Source organism: Ambystoma mexicanum, chromosome 14 (assembly GCF_040938575.1).
Source record: "Ambystoma mexicanum isolate Mex_15411 chromosome 14, UKY_AmexF1_1, whole genome shotgun sequence".
In the NCBI taxonomy this organism is placed as follows: Eukaryota; Metazoa; Chordata; class Amphibia; order Caudata; family Ambystomatidae; genus Ambystoma; species Ambystoma mexicanum.
In genome coordinates, this window is record NC_090940.1 from 160,467,782 (window position 1) to 160,483,844 (window position 16,063).

The 16,063-nt window shown below is 44.4% G+C and overlaps 1 protein-coding gene across 2 annotated transcripts in view; it reads left to right on the forward strand.

The window, feature by feature from the left end:
- The window catches only part of TYRO3 (TYRO3 protein tyrosine kinase), a 721,378-nt gene extending 706,413 nt beyond the window's left edge, over positions 1-14,965 (forward strand). For both annotated transcript variants that reach the window (XM_069638795.1, XM_069638796.1), the window contains one exon: positions 9,238-14,965. In XM_069638795.1, coding sequence (XP_069494896.1) covers positions 9,238-9,646 — 409 coding nt within the window. In that variant the 3' untranslated portion in view covers positions 9,647-14,965. The remainder of the gene's footprint in view (positions 1-9,237) is intronic.
- Positions 14,966-16,063: the final 1,098 nt, after the last annotated feature.

The window sequence follows — 16,063 nt, forward strand, 5'->3', positions numbered from 1 at the left end:
AGGACGACGAAGCAGTTGTCACTATAGGCATCATGAGATGGGCAGTCACACCAGTATAGGAGAAAGGAGAGGCAGCCCCTATAGGAGGGGGAGCTCTAGGAGCAGACCCAAGGTGAGGGGGAGGTACAGAGGGAGAAACCGAAGAAGGGAGAGACGCATCAGCAAGTATAAAAAGATGAGTTGGAGTAGTGGGGCTCAGCTGGGCAGGGATACAGAGGTAAGTAGCATTGGGGGTAAAAGTGCAGACGGCTAAAATGTGATCGTGTGCTAGAGAGGCCGTGAATATAGGAGTGGGGCAGCAGCAGCCAGAGTAGAATGTGGTTCAGAGGCAGGCAGGGCAGGAGAAAGGTGTAAAGGTAGTCACTGTTGGTGATACAGATGCCCTCAGCACAGCAGGGGGAAATGCAGAGGCAAACAGTGCAGGCGGGAGAGAAGCACAGTGGCCAGGGCAAAGCAGGCAGGGAAATGTTCAACGCCAGAGATGGAAGGGCAGCATACCCTCAAGAGAAGAAGGATAAGGGAGAAAGTCTTAGTGGGAATGGAAATATTTAGATTTTTTAAAATTAAAGTGCATGTCGACTCTTGGCCTTTGGTGTATCAGAACTGTAGAAAAACAGAGCATTAAGAAATGGAGGTAAACGAGCATGATGCAGAGGAAGGCAAAATGACCCGACACAAGGCAGAACCTTTACAAAATAACATGACCGTGGGAGGTTTACATGGAGAACATACCTTAAATTAGGAAGGGTGTGTTGAAATAAGGCAAGGAGATTGACTAGCCTTACATAGCATACCGGAGATTGACTAGTCTTACATATGACTAGTCTTACATAGCATACCGGAGATTGATTAGTCTTACATAGCATACCGGACAAGTGGACTACGGACACCGGGTATATCGCAAAGTTCAATTTCTGCTACACACTCCGTGTAGGTTTGCACCACATAGGCAGGGGGAAAAAGGAGTGGTGTCGTTCTCTGTGATCAAGAATCACATGGAAACAGGTGGCTAGTTCATGAGAAGGGATTGTGGAGTCTTGTGGTGGCCTGTATGAGTGTTATTGAAACTTCCTTAATCTAAGTTCAAATTGCTGACAAAGACATCTTGGGTTACCCCCCTTAAGAATCTGTTTTCTCCATCTGCTACCCAAAGTTCCTTCCTGTTATGATTATTCCCCAATGAATTTCACATAGGAAATTGTCTTTTTAGTTTCTTGTTAATCCTCAGAAAATCCAGCAATTAACTTTGCCCACATTCCATGATGATAGTCTCTGCATGCTACAGGGCAGGGGGTCTGAAACCATTGGCTTTCCAGATGTTTTGGACTGCAAATCCCATCAGCCCTAACCAGCATAATAAATGGCGAGGGATTAAGGGAGTCATAGTCCATAATATCGGACGAGCCACAGGTTGCAGACCCCCTAGTATCCTAGATAGGATTGAGATCTTGGGGTCTCGTCCATTCTGGGACCACTTTGTCGTTCAGGCAAGCCAGCACCAGGTCATCATTGGGTTCCAAAAATTACTTGCTGGCAATTTTCATTGCACTGGGTCGAACTCTTCCTCATCACAGTGCTTGATGTATTATGCAATCCCGACTCAGTAGATGATCCATTCTGTATACAATACGTTTAAATGTAAAGTTCCTGCCCTTTGGGAGGTCCAGAAAGACCCAGCCACACCTTATACACTCCTTGTACCTCGATCAAGCCTGTCACTGAAGTCAGACTGGCAACAAAACGTGGGAGAAGTGGGAAGAACAGTGGGCTGGGTGCTGGGGATTCTGCTAAAGATGGCAGCACTTTCAGAAAGTTCTACTTCCTGATAGGATTCTTTCCTTCCTTAAGGCTTAATATGCACCAAAAACCTCACTAATCGGCTGCTTCACTATGTGAGACCAGTGAGCGGTTAGCTGGGATATTTATTTATTTTACTTATTTGCATTTTTAAAGCGCTCACACAGCCCGGGGGCATCGAGGCGCTGTTACGGGATTATGACATATTTATAACGCTCTTAATACCCAGAGGTTTCTAAGCACGGACCCAGGGATCGAACCTGTGTTGCTTCGAGTCCTCTTGTTTCCAAGGCGAGCGCGTTGCCGCTGAGTTATCCTCCGGGGACAATTAATGTTCAAATCCAAAAGGTGGGTTGAATTGAGGACAGAGCAACAGTGCCTCTGAAGACAGCTATGAAAACCTGAGCAATGAGCTCGATATGATGGCGAGGGAATTCTAGAGATTGTCAGCCAAACTTGATGATCAAGAAAATCGATCAAGGAGGAGCAACCTTCATCCGTTGGGGCTTGTCGAAGGGGAAGAGGGAAATACGCTATCGCATTGTTTGAAAGCGTACTTCAGATCGCTGAAATTGCCATCAAAAAGGGTCAACTCACCATTGATTCTAAGGCCCGCAAAAAGGGAGAATGTTGACAGCCTATCAAAATGAACATCTTAAACTTTCAACTGAAACTCACCCTATTAAGAGCCTCTGAGCCCTCTCGGAAGACGAAAGGGCTGGTGCATGGCTACCAATTTTTAATGATTACTCAGCCAAGGTGCTTGCAGCACAGGAGAGACTGCATCAGCGTGTCACAAGCCCTGAAGAGGTCAACATCAACATCAACATTTTTCCTTCAACATCAACAGGTTTGGCAGTGCTTTGACGACCCCTGATATGTCCTCTCCTGTTTCAGAAACTATAAACTATCAGTAGTTCCACAATCCTCAGTAGCCATATTTAGGTGAAAAGGAAAAGGTTGGAGATGGGTATGTTGAAAGAGATTACAATGGACATGATCGTAAAGAATTGTCCTTTGTCTTTTCTTCAATGTGTGGTGGACATATATAGCATTATACCTGGGCCCAAAGTGAATCAAACCACTGAGAAGCCCGACAAGAGCACCTGATTTGTCTTCCTTATTAAGGACTAACAGCAGGCTATTCTCAGTATTCTCCTGTTGGTAATTACATGTAGATATAATTAATGATGTCTCACCCCACATGGATAATGTATAATGTAAATGTGCGGATGTTATGACATGTACGATTGCATACATACAACAGCCTTGAAAAAGACCTGGATATAGGCCGAAACACGTGTTGGCTGTAGTGTTTATTTATCCATCATACATTAAACAAGTCATGGGTACTTAATCGTTTGTTCATTTTGTTACTCGCCACTTAGGCTTTGAAAATGTCCTGTATAGTATTACATGTCTTTGGAGCTCATGCGGGTTGAGACATCATCATTAATTATCCCCTTTCTTTGTTGCGTCAGGCATCACCACACACTTGTGCAGACCCTTGCAGCCTATTATACTATTGATATATTTGCAAACAAGACTTGCTGTGACCTTGTTGCGTAAACCTTGAGAAGCCCATCTTACGTTTATATCTAGTTATATGTGCTGTTGTGTGGCAGAGGATATATATGGTATGATATTTCATTTGTATCGCGCTCATACACACGTGTTTCAGAGTGCGACGAGACAAGGGAAGACAAAACAAGAATCTTACTAGGCCCAGTGACATTGAGAATGCGCAAGTGCAGGGGAGAGGGAAGGGGGAAAGTGCGAGGGAGAGGGTAGAGGTGGAAAGTGCTGAGCAAGGGATAAAAACAACTGGTAGTGCAGCCAGCAAGGTGGCAAGTGCGAGGCTTAAAGCGGAGACAAGAGGTGCAGGTAAGGGGACTGTAGGGATACAGGTACGGACCCAAGTACAAGGGTTTCCAGGAGGCAGTGCGGGTGTGTGGCTGGGTGGGCAGGGACCTGGGCCAGAAATCTGGGGGTAGCCTGGTGCACGGAGCCAAAGCAGACAGATCAGCAGGGGAGAGAAAGAGCAAAGGCACAAGCGAAGAGGAAGGTTTTGAGGTGCTTCTGTAATCGGAGATGGTTCTCCTCAAGTTTCAGAGTGGCAGGGAGTTTGTTTCAGAGGGAGGCCCAGCCAATCATTTAACCAATTTAATGTTTAGCCAATCATTTAAATGAAGCTCTTCAAACTATTAAGGCCTCATTGAGAGTTCGGTAGTATTACCTCCAGTAGTAATGCCAAACTTTATTATCATTTCTGCAGTTAGTAAATGCTGATTGCAGCCAGGTTCAGTGTTATGGTTTATCCCCATTTTAGGGTCTCCTGGGACTCCATTAGTTATTAGCATGGTTGTAGCATGTAGTAATGCCGCCAACCATTAACACCACAGTTACCGCTTCAACTACCTCAACTTGCAAGTGGGTGGTTTTTACTAGATTTGAGTTCTCAAACTCTAAATCTGTCAGAGATAAAACTGGTGGCATTTCCAAGTTCCCTCTGTTTTACCTTTTAAGTCAAACTAAAAATGAGGTCCTTGGTTTCTATAATGAAGTTGCTTTGATTTCAATATGCTTCTTTCTACATTAATGTGCTTTGGAGCGGAGTCGTACTACTCTAAACCATATACAAGCGCTAAACCACAACTTAGATGTCCGGCAGATGTCATGGTGGCTGTTCAGTTCTGGTGTCTCTCTGCTTACGGCGAGAGGGATTGTTGTGTGTCATGGACTGTGTGAGGTTTCCTTCTGCTTGTGAGTCCGCATTGATGGATAAGATACGCTGATTAGTTTGTGTCAAAATCCCTTCACATTCCCTTTCCAGTCTCCCTTCACATTCAGTGTATGTGATATGAAAACATTTATGGGAATTTATTTTGGGAGAGCTACCCTTAGAACTTTTCTCCGGCTGAGCAAGTGGATTTGGTAAAAAATCATATATTCAAAAAAATTGATTTGCAATTTGCTAACCGAAGCACACTGGAAAGTGCCCACAGCTTTGATGATGGGCAGAAAGAGCAGATTTTTAACATAGTCCCTACGATTCACATTTCTACAGCATATAAAACACTGTCAGTAGCATATCTGTGCTACCAACACTGTTTTTGCTTGGATTATACTCAGAAAAGCGTACTCTGTTTTGTTGTGAAGAGACCCCTGGCCCTGTAATCCTTCCTGACAAAAGTTATGCCACACACTTCAGTAAATGTGTGTATGTATATGTGTGTGTTCATATCAATCAGCTGTGTAGCAACACTAACTCCGACTGAGCCTGTTTTTCCTTTTCCACATCATGTGATTAACCCTATGGATCCTGAAAAGAACTCTGAGAGGGGCAATTGATGTAGGCAGAGTCTTGACAGCATTGCCCTGCAGGAGAAACCGAGAAGATGTGGAGGACAGGAATACCTGGGGTCACGGAGAAGGGGTGGCAGTTAGCTGATGTCCTAGACTGGGATCCTCATGAGCAGTGTGAATGGGAGCAGATCCAGTTATGAGCATGCAGACGGGCCGGCTGCAAGAAATCACAGCAGTGGAGGGCGGGGAGTAAGAAAAGCTTGCTGAGCTGTGTGCACAGAGACACACGGGATGGGCGGAGCAAGCAATCAGGCTTTGATTGCATGCACCAAATCCAATTTCATCTACTCAGAAATCTTTGAATCATCTTTTTGGTTGGTAAGTAGGTACATTTTAAAACATAGACGGGGTGGGGTAAGGGTGTAGGATAAGGTAAAGGGAAGTGGGAAAGGGTGAGCGGTCTCCCCCTCCATAATAAAAACAAATTCAAAATCAGTGATATTCAAGTGTGCATCCGAGTGGGAGGGAGAACAACGAACATAAAGGTTGCGGGAAATGATCATCATATCAACAAAGGCTAGACCTGCCTTGGGGGGGGGGATAAGAAACCTCAAGTCCAACATAAGGCTGCCAGAAAGCCAAGCGCACAACATAACTCTTGGACAACGGTAGTACCACAATTGGGAAAAGTGCATCATGTACCTAGAGTGGGGCAAGTTGCAAGAACGTTCGAACAAAGGAGACACTGTTCCTGTTTGAATCGCTATGCTAACCATACAAAAGCAGTGGTAGCTTAGGAGAGGAGGGTAAAGCATTATGAAGCGGGAAGAGAAATTGTTGCAAGTTGAAATGCAACGGAACGAAACCGTGGCCGTGGCCACCCGTTACACCAGGTAAACAACAAATATTGACACGGGAGGAGACACTGGTGCATGATGAAATTCCCTGGTAACAAGAGCGGGCGGGCAAAGTAAGCCCTTTTAGAGGAAAAGAACATTGGAGCACTCCGGGGAACTCCGGGTGATGGCAAATGGGGTGTTGGCTTTTCATCGAGAAATAAATACTACAGCATGCTGAAAGTTATAGGGGATCTAATCAGCCAATCACATTGAGGAATTGACACTCTAGGGCATGCTGACATTTGTAGTGAGTCTAATGAACCAGAGAAATTGTCACTCAAAGCATGTTGGAACTTTTAGTGATTCTAACGAATCAGTAAATTAAGAAGTGGATACTAAAGCTTGCTGGAACTTGAAGTTATCTTAATGAACCATTGAATTGAGAAACTGCTTCTGAGATGTACTGGAACTGGGAAGACTGCCCTTTCCCACCATTCCACAGTAACTCTGGTGCTCGTCCTTGTTGCTTCATCTCGGGCATTGGTTCCCTCACTCAGCTTGGGTGCAAACTCCCCCAGATAAACTGGGGTTCTAGTCTGCAGCTCAGTCAAGAGTCTGCCCTTCCCCCCCTCTCCTTTTCTTCTCCCCCAGCGCAGGTCACGTGATAACTATGAAGAAGACAGACTAGACTTCAGTGTTGGAAGTTGACATTTCATTATATCATCTAGATTCATTTTAAAAAAGCCTATCAAGGTCCAGGTCCATGAAAAAAATAATTTGAAGAAACATTAAAAGTCCACACATTATTCGGTTAAGGGTAAAATACAGCTCTGATTCTTCTCACCTGAAATATGACAACACACATGACATTCCCTACAGCACAGGAATCCTAATGACAAGCTGCATGCAAATTGGCAGAGATTTCTGCGACAGGGAGTGAGAACATGGTTACTTTCTAGAGAACCAGCTGCAACACCGGAGGAAAGTGAGCACCTTTATAGTGAGCCTCACCAGCTATGCGCTGCTGTCGGCTCTCCACACAATACTTGAAAGGCAACATTCACTAATCGCCTGCTGGCATGTAATACCTAGCCGGCGTTGCATGTGGATCTGCTGCTCCCGCCCTCTCCTACCTCTTTCCAGGCCTCCTCCATGCATCGCTGCAGCCTTCGCTGCCCCACACTAGTTGGGGCCCTTCCCTTTCAGCTCCCCTATGCCACACAATGTCCATTCATTCTGTGTGGTGTTCTGGGGGTGTCATTTCACGGGGTCACCCATATGATCCCCTGTTCCCTTTTTAATTTTTGTAAAGGCTAAGTTTTTTTAAACACGCTCTGGAAATAATGGCCTGCGCCTTCTATATATAGATTTAAACGTCCTTTCTTTGTGTTTGCACCCTAAACGTGACCAAGCGGCCAGTCTAACGCGAAACGCGTCGTTTTCGTACATTTTTCTTCTGTCCGTGGCATTTACCTATTAAAGTACAATTTTTGATGCTTGGCGCTTCTTGGTGTTTTGAACTCTGGGTTCAGTGGAACAGCCTCGCTGGACCGTTTTCTGGAGTGCACTCCATAAACTTTATATCGAGGTATAAAGCAGATATATACTCTTAATGCATGGCCGCAGAACATGCCTTGTGTTCACTTCAGAGGCCCCATCCGTGGAACGCAAGCATGATCCCTGTGGTACTCAACATGCATGGCCACAGGTACTGTGTACCCTCTGTACATTGTGTGTGCTTTGATCACTGATGCCATTTGTGTCATATGTGGAATATGTAAGGTTTTCATTTAACAATGTGTGGACTTTCTTCTTAAGGTGGAACCTTAACATCTCTAGGAAAAGAGAGGATACAGAATGGTGGACTTTGTTTTATGGCCCTATAACACCGAGTTCTGTGACCACATGAACCATGAGGTGGAGTGGTACATTTCCCTACAACAGCACTGTATGGTGATAACATGTTCCCCTACTTAATTTGTACAAAGGAAGCAAGGAAGCCTATATAGTTACTTTTTTCTTTAAATTGGACTACTCAGTTGAACATGTATGCCCTCATACCCATACATTATAGCCCATAGTTCACGGGACCATGTCATTTCTGCGACTATGGATTTTGTAAACAGCCCAGCTTTGTGGCCAGGCAGGACAGTAGGATGAATCCTCTCCAATGCACATTAATGTAGAAAGAAGCATAATGAAATGAAAGCAACTTGATTATAGAAACCAAGGACCTCATTTGTAGTGTGGCAGAAAAGGTAAAACGGGGGGAATTGGGAATACCACTAGTTTTGTCTCTTACCAGATTTAGAGTTTGGGGACCCAAGCCTAGTAAAGCCGCCTACCTGCGAGTTGAGGTAGTTGTGGCGGTAACTGCAGTGGTAATGGTTGGCGGTATTGCTGCATGCTGCAACACCGCTTATAAATAATGGAGTCCAAGGGGACTCTTAAAGTGGGGGAGAACCCCTAACACTAAATCGGGCGGTAATCGATATTTATTAACTGCAGTACCGGTAATAAAGTTTGGCCCTACTAATGGAGGTAATACTACCAAACTCTCAATGAGGGACTAAGAGTTTAAAGAGCTTCATGTTAAATGATTGAAAAACGTTCAATTGGATAAATGATTGGATATCTTTTGATCCTTTCCATGTTTGTTATTGTGTATCCTGTGTGAAACACGCAGCATTGACAAGCGGCACGGTGTAGCGCAATTCAACGAAACGTGCAGCTGATCTGTACAGCTTAGGAGGGCTCTTATTGTAGAATGTATTCAGACAAATGTTCGGGTACTACATTCTGATCTCGCTTCTCCGTCAATCGTGCTGTTGGGGAGCAAAGTTGATCTATCAAATTCTTTCTGAAAGATTTCCCTGAATATCCTTCTAGTTTAGACATATTTCCAAAAGCGCCCTCATGCAGCAGATATCTTAGTGTTGTTCGTAAGAGACACTGGGGCGATGTGTGTTTTATATGTAAGGAATTGACATTTGTCCTGTTGATTAGTACTATGTGAATGTTTCCTAGTAGAACATTAAGGGCTCTAAATTAACTCTTGGAGAGAATTTGTTCTGGTCTTTATAGACCTTGTTTTCCAATACCCCTATTTTTTTACCATAGAAAGAAAAAATTAGGAACTTTGTACAGCAGAGATGAGCATGTGTGGCTGGGAAGATATACGTTAATCTTTTATGCATGTTGCAACAGGTTTTATTTAGCGCTTGCAATGTCCTTGGTTTAGGTTATATTGGTGATTTGCTTTCTGAATGTTGAGCCGACTCTTTTATCGTTGCAGCTATGAGATGATGTGCAGATGCTGGCACTCCGAACCCAAGAGCAGACCCAGCTTCACGACGCTGAAAAGACAGTTGGAGACCATTTGGGGCAGACTGTCCCTTCTCTCTGCCAGCCAGGATGAACTGTATATCAACATTGGGGAATCCCTGGAAGCTTCTGGGGGCAAATCTACAGCAGACATTCCCTTTGGGGACCAGGAGGATGTAAGGGAAGGTGGAGCGTACGGGGCCACAGCTAGTGCGGCCATCACCAGTGACTACCGATACATCATGAACCCTGTGTGCCTTACTGAGGACGACGAGAGGCATTCAAGCACTCATGCCACGGAAGTCCGAAGCCTCTTACTGGACGATGAAGAGGAAGAGCATCTAGTGTTTGAAGAAGAGAGTGTTGTCATTGATCTGTGAGGAAGGAGCCCAAGAACAGCCTGGTGAACAAAAGGGTCCCTTTCACTCTTAAGAGCCGAATATTGCAGAAGCAACATCTCAACAGCCAACGCTCTTGCCCTCTACCGAAAGTCGAGACCAAACGCACATTAAATTTACGTGTCAAAGTTTAACTGTGCTTGCTGGTTAATTTACATACTCTCTACGAGAATAATCCTGAAAGGTTGAGTATTTTTCCTCCAGGCGAGAGATGGACTATTGCCTTGGAAAATGGTGCAGGCCTGCAATCTTAGGCAAACAATTGGTTTTTGATTTGCCCACTCCAGAGATTGCACCGGAAGGAGATCGGAAGTCTAAACCATCGCCTTCTCTGTTTTCTTCCAGGTGTGGATGTTTGCGGCAATTCAGGGTGACAGACGTCTATGTTGTGGTTCATTTTATGTGAAATCAACTGTTGATTTTTTTTTATTGGGGATACTTTTATATGTGAATTAAAGTGGGTGTTTCGGTTTCCACTGTCAGGTGGAGATGGGGATATTTAATACGCTCCTGCTCAATAGGTTTGCATGTCCAGAACAATGACCGTAGGCAAGGACCTTATCAGAAAGTTGCCCGCGGTGGAATCAATGCGTGCTTGCCTTGTTTCCATGACGGTGTCCTAATAGCGCACTCCGCAGTGCGTTCTATAACCCCTCCTCATCGTTGTTGAGGTACTGCCAGTGGCAAATGGGGTTTCTGTTTATAGATGAGTCATGCAGAAGGATCCCTCGTCTCGTTGGAGAATGCATTTGATTCCTTCTCCTATGGGGAGGTTACACTGTGCCCTGGTGGCATATTTGAGTTCTTCCAGAAGCGATGCTCCACTGTCGAGAACTGAAACCAAGGGGCAAGCCTCTCATTTTGGAGCATCTTCTCGCCTAAACATCTCGGCTTATTTTTCAGTTCTTAGTCCGCATTCCTGTAAACTATTTAACCGATGGGAATGCAGTGGTGGTCTTCCTCTACTGTGAGCCCTAAAAGGAAAAGGAAGGTCCATTGGCATAGCTGGGCAGAGGAAGGCGATCTGGGTGCCATCTTGAAAAATAATGGATTATCGATCATTCTAATTGTTAACCATGTAAATGAAAGCTTGAGCAATAGAGAGGGGACGGAGTGTACGTGACATCCATTCTCTGACATCACATTGGGCAGCTGACATATTTATGTTCATGTTTTTCCATCTGTTTCTTCACCAAGCTTCACACCGGGCGGCTAGCGTAAGTCTCATCACTTCCCTATTGCCTTCACCCTTTGTCCTCACCCAGACACAGCATTAACCGCTTTTGGCAAATATTTTGTAGTCATAGGTTTGGACCTATGAAGCCCTTTTGATTGCCTGTGCTGGACTCCATTCGTCTCCCAATCTACTTTTTCTCTCTACATGTTCCATTTCTCATCGCCCAAGGAAATGTCCGCTCTCATAAAATGTGCCAATGCCGCCTGGCGATTGGAGAGGTGCATCTTATACTTTCATGAACCTCATTGGCTCCTTTGGACACAGGCTTCACGTTCAAACCGCCTCGCGTGGCTGTGCGTACCTTCAAGCACATCTGTGTAGTTACTGTCTAGGGCAGCTGTTCTGGGCTACAGTTCCCATCAGGTCTAGCCGGCATAATCAATGGGGAGGGATCATGGGATATGTAGTCCAACACACCTGGAGAGCCGCAGTTTGCAGACCCCTGGGAGAACATATTTCAGACTTGCACTTTAAGGGCATTTGTTTCTTTATCAGTTGACCTAATATTTTGTGTATAATACAATTATGCCTAATTGGTCTTAAATTCGTTGATGTCTACACAATCCATATTCAATTGCCCTTTGCAATATTTGACGGAGAACCCCGGTTATCCATCTTAACTCCTGCTCCTTGTCCCTACTAGGGATCTGCAACCTGCAGGTCTCCAGTTGTTTTGGACTAGAACCCCCATAATCCTTCCCCATTGGATATGCTGGATGGTCTGATGGGGGTTGTTGTCCAAAACACCTGGAGAGCCAAAGGTTGCAGGCCTCTCCGTATACTTTTGTACCCCCTTTCTATGCTTTTTGTTCTTCCTTTTTCCATTTCCTTCTTCTTTTGCACAGTTTTCTTTTCCCAACATTTTTCCCCTTGGCCATCCCTTTCTTCTCTCCCATTTGTGTACCGCCACTGACTGTAGATGGGTTGCCTTTTAATGTCACTGTTTAGATATTGCTTTTAGGCACGTTTTACATTGGGCATTGTGGTTTTCAGATTTGAAAAAATTGTTTTCAAAATTCACCATGGAAGTATATGGCCATAAAGTGTCGAGCAAAATGACTTTACCTTCTGATAGTTATTAAAAAAAAACAATTGTATGCACATTCGGTGCATTGCACAGAAGAGTAAGGGTATAGCTGGATGGCTGAATCCACTTTACAACAAGACCTGGAATCCTGGTGAAAGGACATGTAACCCTCCCAGTTGGCCAACATTGCACTGGATGATGTGGACCAGTCCACTGCTTGAAGTTCCTGCTCTTCCCAAAGTCACATTCCCAGTAACGCTCCATATGTTGCTGCCCCTCTCTACCTGGGCCTTCTGACTCTAAACGTGCAGTTGTAATGCACTCGTTGATCTGTGGGAATTGCCCATTGTGCATGACTCTGAATACGCAAGCGGGGCTCCAGTGATGTTCGGAGTCTGTCTAGTAGGCTTTCCAGTGCTTCAAAGAATATTCCCAAAAAGGTTATTTAATCTAGTTAACCCATTCCATCGGATTTGTTATTTACATTATGCATTCGATTTTGCATTGCTGTAAAATGTCTACTTGAGCTACATTGCATCTTTGCTGGGGCATCTGCAAGTGCGTTTTTGCAACATCATTTGACATGGTTATATGAAATTTTACTGACGGAAAATTCAGAGTGGTACATTTCATAGCAACCATAATAATGAAAAACACCAAAATCTTTTTTTAAATGTATGGGGGTCTCCCCAAGCCCCCTGATTTTCTACCCTTATAATGCATCCCCACCCCAGCCCGACTCATTTTAACCCCTTATCCCACTGCCCTACATATATATTTATTTAATATTTTTGGTGGTTTCCGGTATTATGGTCTTCGGTGAAATGTATCACTCTGAATTGTTTTCGGTCAATTGACTGGGTACCTTTTGACATTGGTACTATAACCGTGTGTTTCCTATTACCTTTATTTCAAGGTAAGTGTCAAAGTGAACAAAGTTATTTGAGGTTTTTTTTAGAAATAAAATGAGATCTCGGTGTTCCATTGCAGTGGACGAGCTAAAGGCACAAAACAGTGGTTTATAAAAAGGACTTCAGCCATTCCAAGACTGGTGGTTTGTACCATGACGGATCTCCGCTCCATTACTTCAGTCATTAATTTCTTTGCTTTGGTAAAGGACCTAAGACTGTTGGTACTGTTGGCTGTTTCTCTGTGGGCTGCATTGAATCGGGAGGGAAATTTGGTCATATCAATTTGTGAACCAGATGGAGCACCCAGTCTTCTCAAATTTCAATTGCCTAGGATTAAAGGGTAAAACCAAGAGTTAAATAATCCGTGCTAGAAGGCCTAGTTTTGGCACCTGAAAAACAATGGCAGTGTACACCCCGTGTTCGTTAGCTTACGGTACTTGGTCTTCCACCCAGTGGGTATACCCAAGTCCTTTTCAAATACTGGGGTGCTTCATTGTGACATATTTTTGACGAGTTTGTCTGCTCTGAAGACATTTCACTGGGTATAGAACATCCAGTGTTTTCTACAAAATGGTACGCAGAATCCATTCGTTTACTGCTGAAAATAAGTAATTGCGGCACGTTTTTCCTGAGTACAAAAACCCACTCTGGAATGCTAAAATACTCGTTGACCAATTTGACAAGTTTTGATGTTAGGAGTGGCTAGTGTGTCTTGTATTAGAGGATCTGCATCCTGTGGCTCTTGAGATGTTTTGAACCATGAGTCCCATGATCCCGCACCATTACCTATGCTGGCTAGCAGTGATGGGAGTGGTAATCCAAAACATCTGGCGAGCCAACAATCAAAATCTAGACTTTCAAGGAGCTTGGCCAAAAACCTGTTAATAGGCTCAACTTTAGCCCTGTGGGTCTTTTAAAATGTTTGTTGTAATTCTGGTTGAATTAAGGGCACGAGCAGAAATGTGCAGCCCATTTCGAGAAAGGGAACTTATAAACCTGTCTTGATGGTGGGAGTGTAGAATCTGCCCCAGGAATGCTACACAAAGCCTCATACGACAAAATGGCAGCATTGGCCAATTCGCACCTCTGCCACGTTAGGCCCAAATAACCGAGAGTCCAAAACCTCGAGTGCAGTATGAGTGTCTTGCTTGTTATGCTCTCTTGGTGTCACAGTACCCATGGAGTAGTAATCAAGCCAGGAGCCCACCTTCGTTCTCGCATGTAATACTCCACATGTGGCATGATGATAAACAGTACAACAAATCTTGAATCCACAAAGGATACCTCCAAAGGACCATCTCTATCTCACTGTGGATCGATTCCCTGCATTTTCATTAGCATGCCTGTTTCATGCACACAAGTGTTATTTAGCCCAGTGTGGTAGATGGTGACGCATGGGTGAGGTAGAAGGGTATGGGTTGGATCAGCTAATGAACAAATTTAAAACTAAAACAGCATTCGCATTTTAACCATAAGCCAAAAGTCATATTTGACTTCTTTGAAAGTGCCCTTACCCGTGGCCTTAATATTGGAAGTCGACAATAGTTTCGAACGCAAAGTTATAGAGCCCTGATGAAGTCTTTTAAATGTGCAGCATCTGGTTTTATACATAGTGGTTAACTAGGTTTCCCTGGATCTCCACCTAACATGTTTACTGTTCAGATTACACTTTCCTAGCTGGTGACAAACTACCTGGCTGCTGTGCCATCGGCATAACGACATTTAATCTTGTCAACGTGGTTCAGCGTAGTCTTTCACCTCGCTCCAGGATCACCTTTGGTCAATAGTGCTGTTTATTTGATGATGGAAAATGCTACAATGTGTTTTAATAAAAGCGTTTCAAGAAGCCTTCGATCAGAAAATGGTGATCTCAGGAGTTCCTTCAGCAAAATTTTGCAACCAGGGTTTGTATACTGTTCCCGCGCGTATGGGATGTGCACATCCTGTCACAGGTGAAGGGTGAATGTATCAGAACGTTATGGTATCCAAGCCACGTTTACGGTCTTAACTGCTCTAAGCTGTACAATAAACATGAGTTTCGAATGGAATACTTTTATGTAAATAAAAAAAACTATATTTTGTATTTTAGAGTCGAAAACGAACAATAAATTGCTGTCTTTTGGGGATCCCTCTTTCGTTTCCATTTCTATGTATTGTTGTCGAGCCTTTTTTTCAGAAATAGCATGCCATTTCTAAATGCTCAATGAATAATGTATGCAAACACAGTCGTGAAATCACTTTAGTGTGCACTAAGTGCTAACGGTTAGGCAGCTGTAGACTGGCCGACAAGGATGGCTGGGAATTTCCTATTGGGTTTCTGCACCGTGGGCCTTGTTTGTGCGCACTGCTGCAGAGGATGCGTGCACAATCAGTGGTTAAAGTGTTAAAAAAAAAGTAGTGGAGCTGGGACCCTGGCAGGGGACACACTAAGCAGGAAGCGAGCAGCGTGCAACACATTTTTCAAGGGTTGCAGCCATGCTAGTTAACAGTCAATTGAGTTGAAACAATGTAGGTTTAACTGCAAGTGCTATTGGGTGTTAAAGTGGAGAACTGTGAAAAAAATAGTGGAACTGTTAACAGTACAAAATTAAAGTAGTGGAACGCTACTACAGACCGTTCGCGCTCACTTCGACCACTGCGCACAATGATGATCAGAGGCGCCACCAAGGGGGGTCCACACCTACCCTTATGAAAATGCTGCCGCCCCACCGGTCCGCCTGCCTCTGTGTCTGTTTTGGTGTACCAACCCGGTGACCTCATCAGGCCACTCCTATGAAAAATGTCTGGGGGTGCCACTGATGATGTAAACAGAACTCTACAGCGAAGGGGATATGCAGAGTTCTACGTGTTTCTTGAAAATAGGAGCGGGTCGGTGCTAAAGCAGCCTCCCAAAGGGCAAGTACAGGCACTGGCATGATATGTATCGTATGATCGGGGTGGGCAGAAGGGCATGGGTGGCAGCTGAGAGGGGGGCACAATTGGTAACTCCCTCCATTTGCACCCCTGCGAGGAAGGGGGCTATCCTGTGACAAGTCCTGATCAGCTAAAATCGATGATGTCTGCGCGGTGAAATTTGGATCTTTGAGCGGAACGCTACCGGAGGGACTGGATGGAGGTTTCTGGGAGTCGGGGAAAGCAGGATTTAATTATTGGTCATCTAAAGCTTTCAGATGAAATGGGAACTGCAATACCAGCATGTATTCAGATTTGGTTTACTTTGTGCA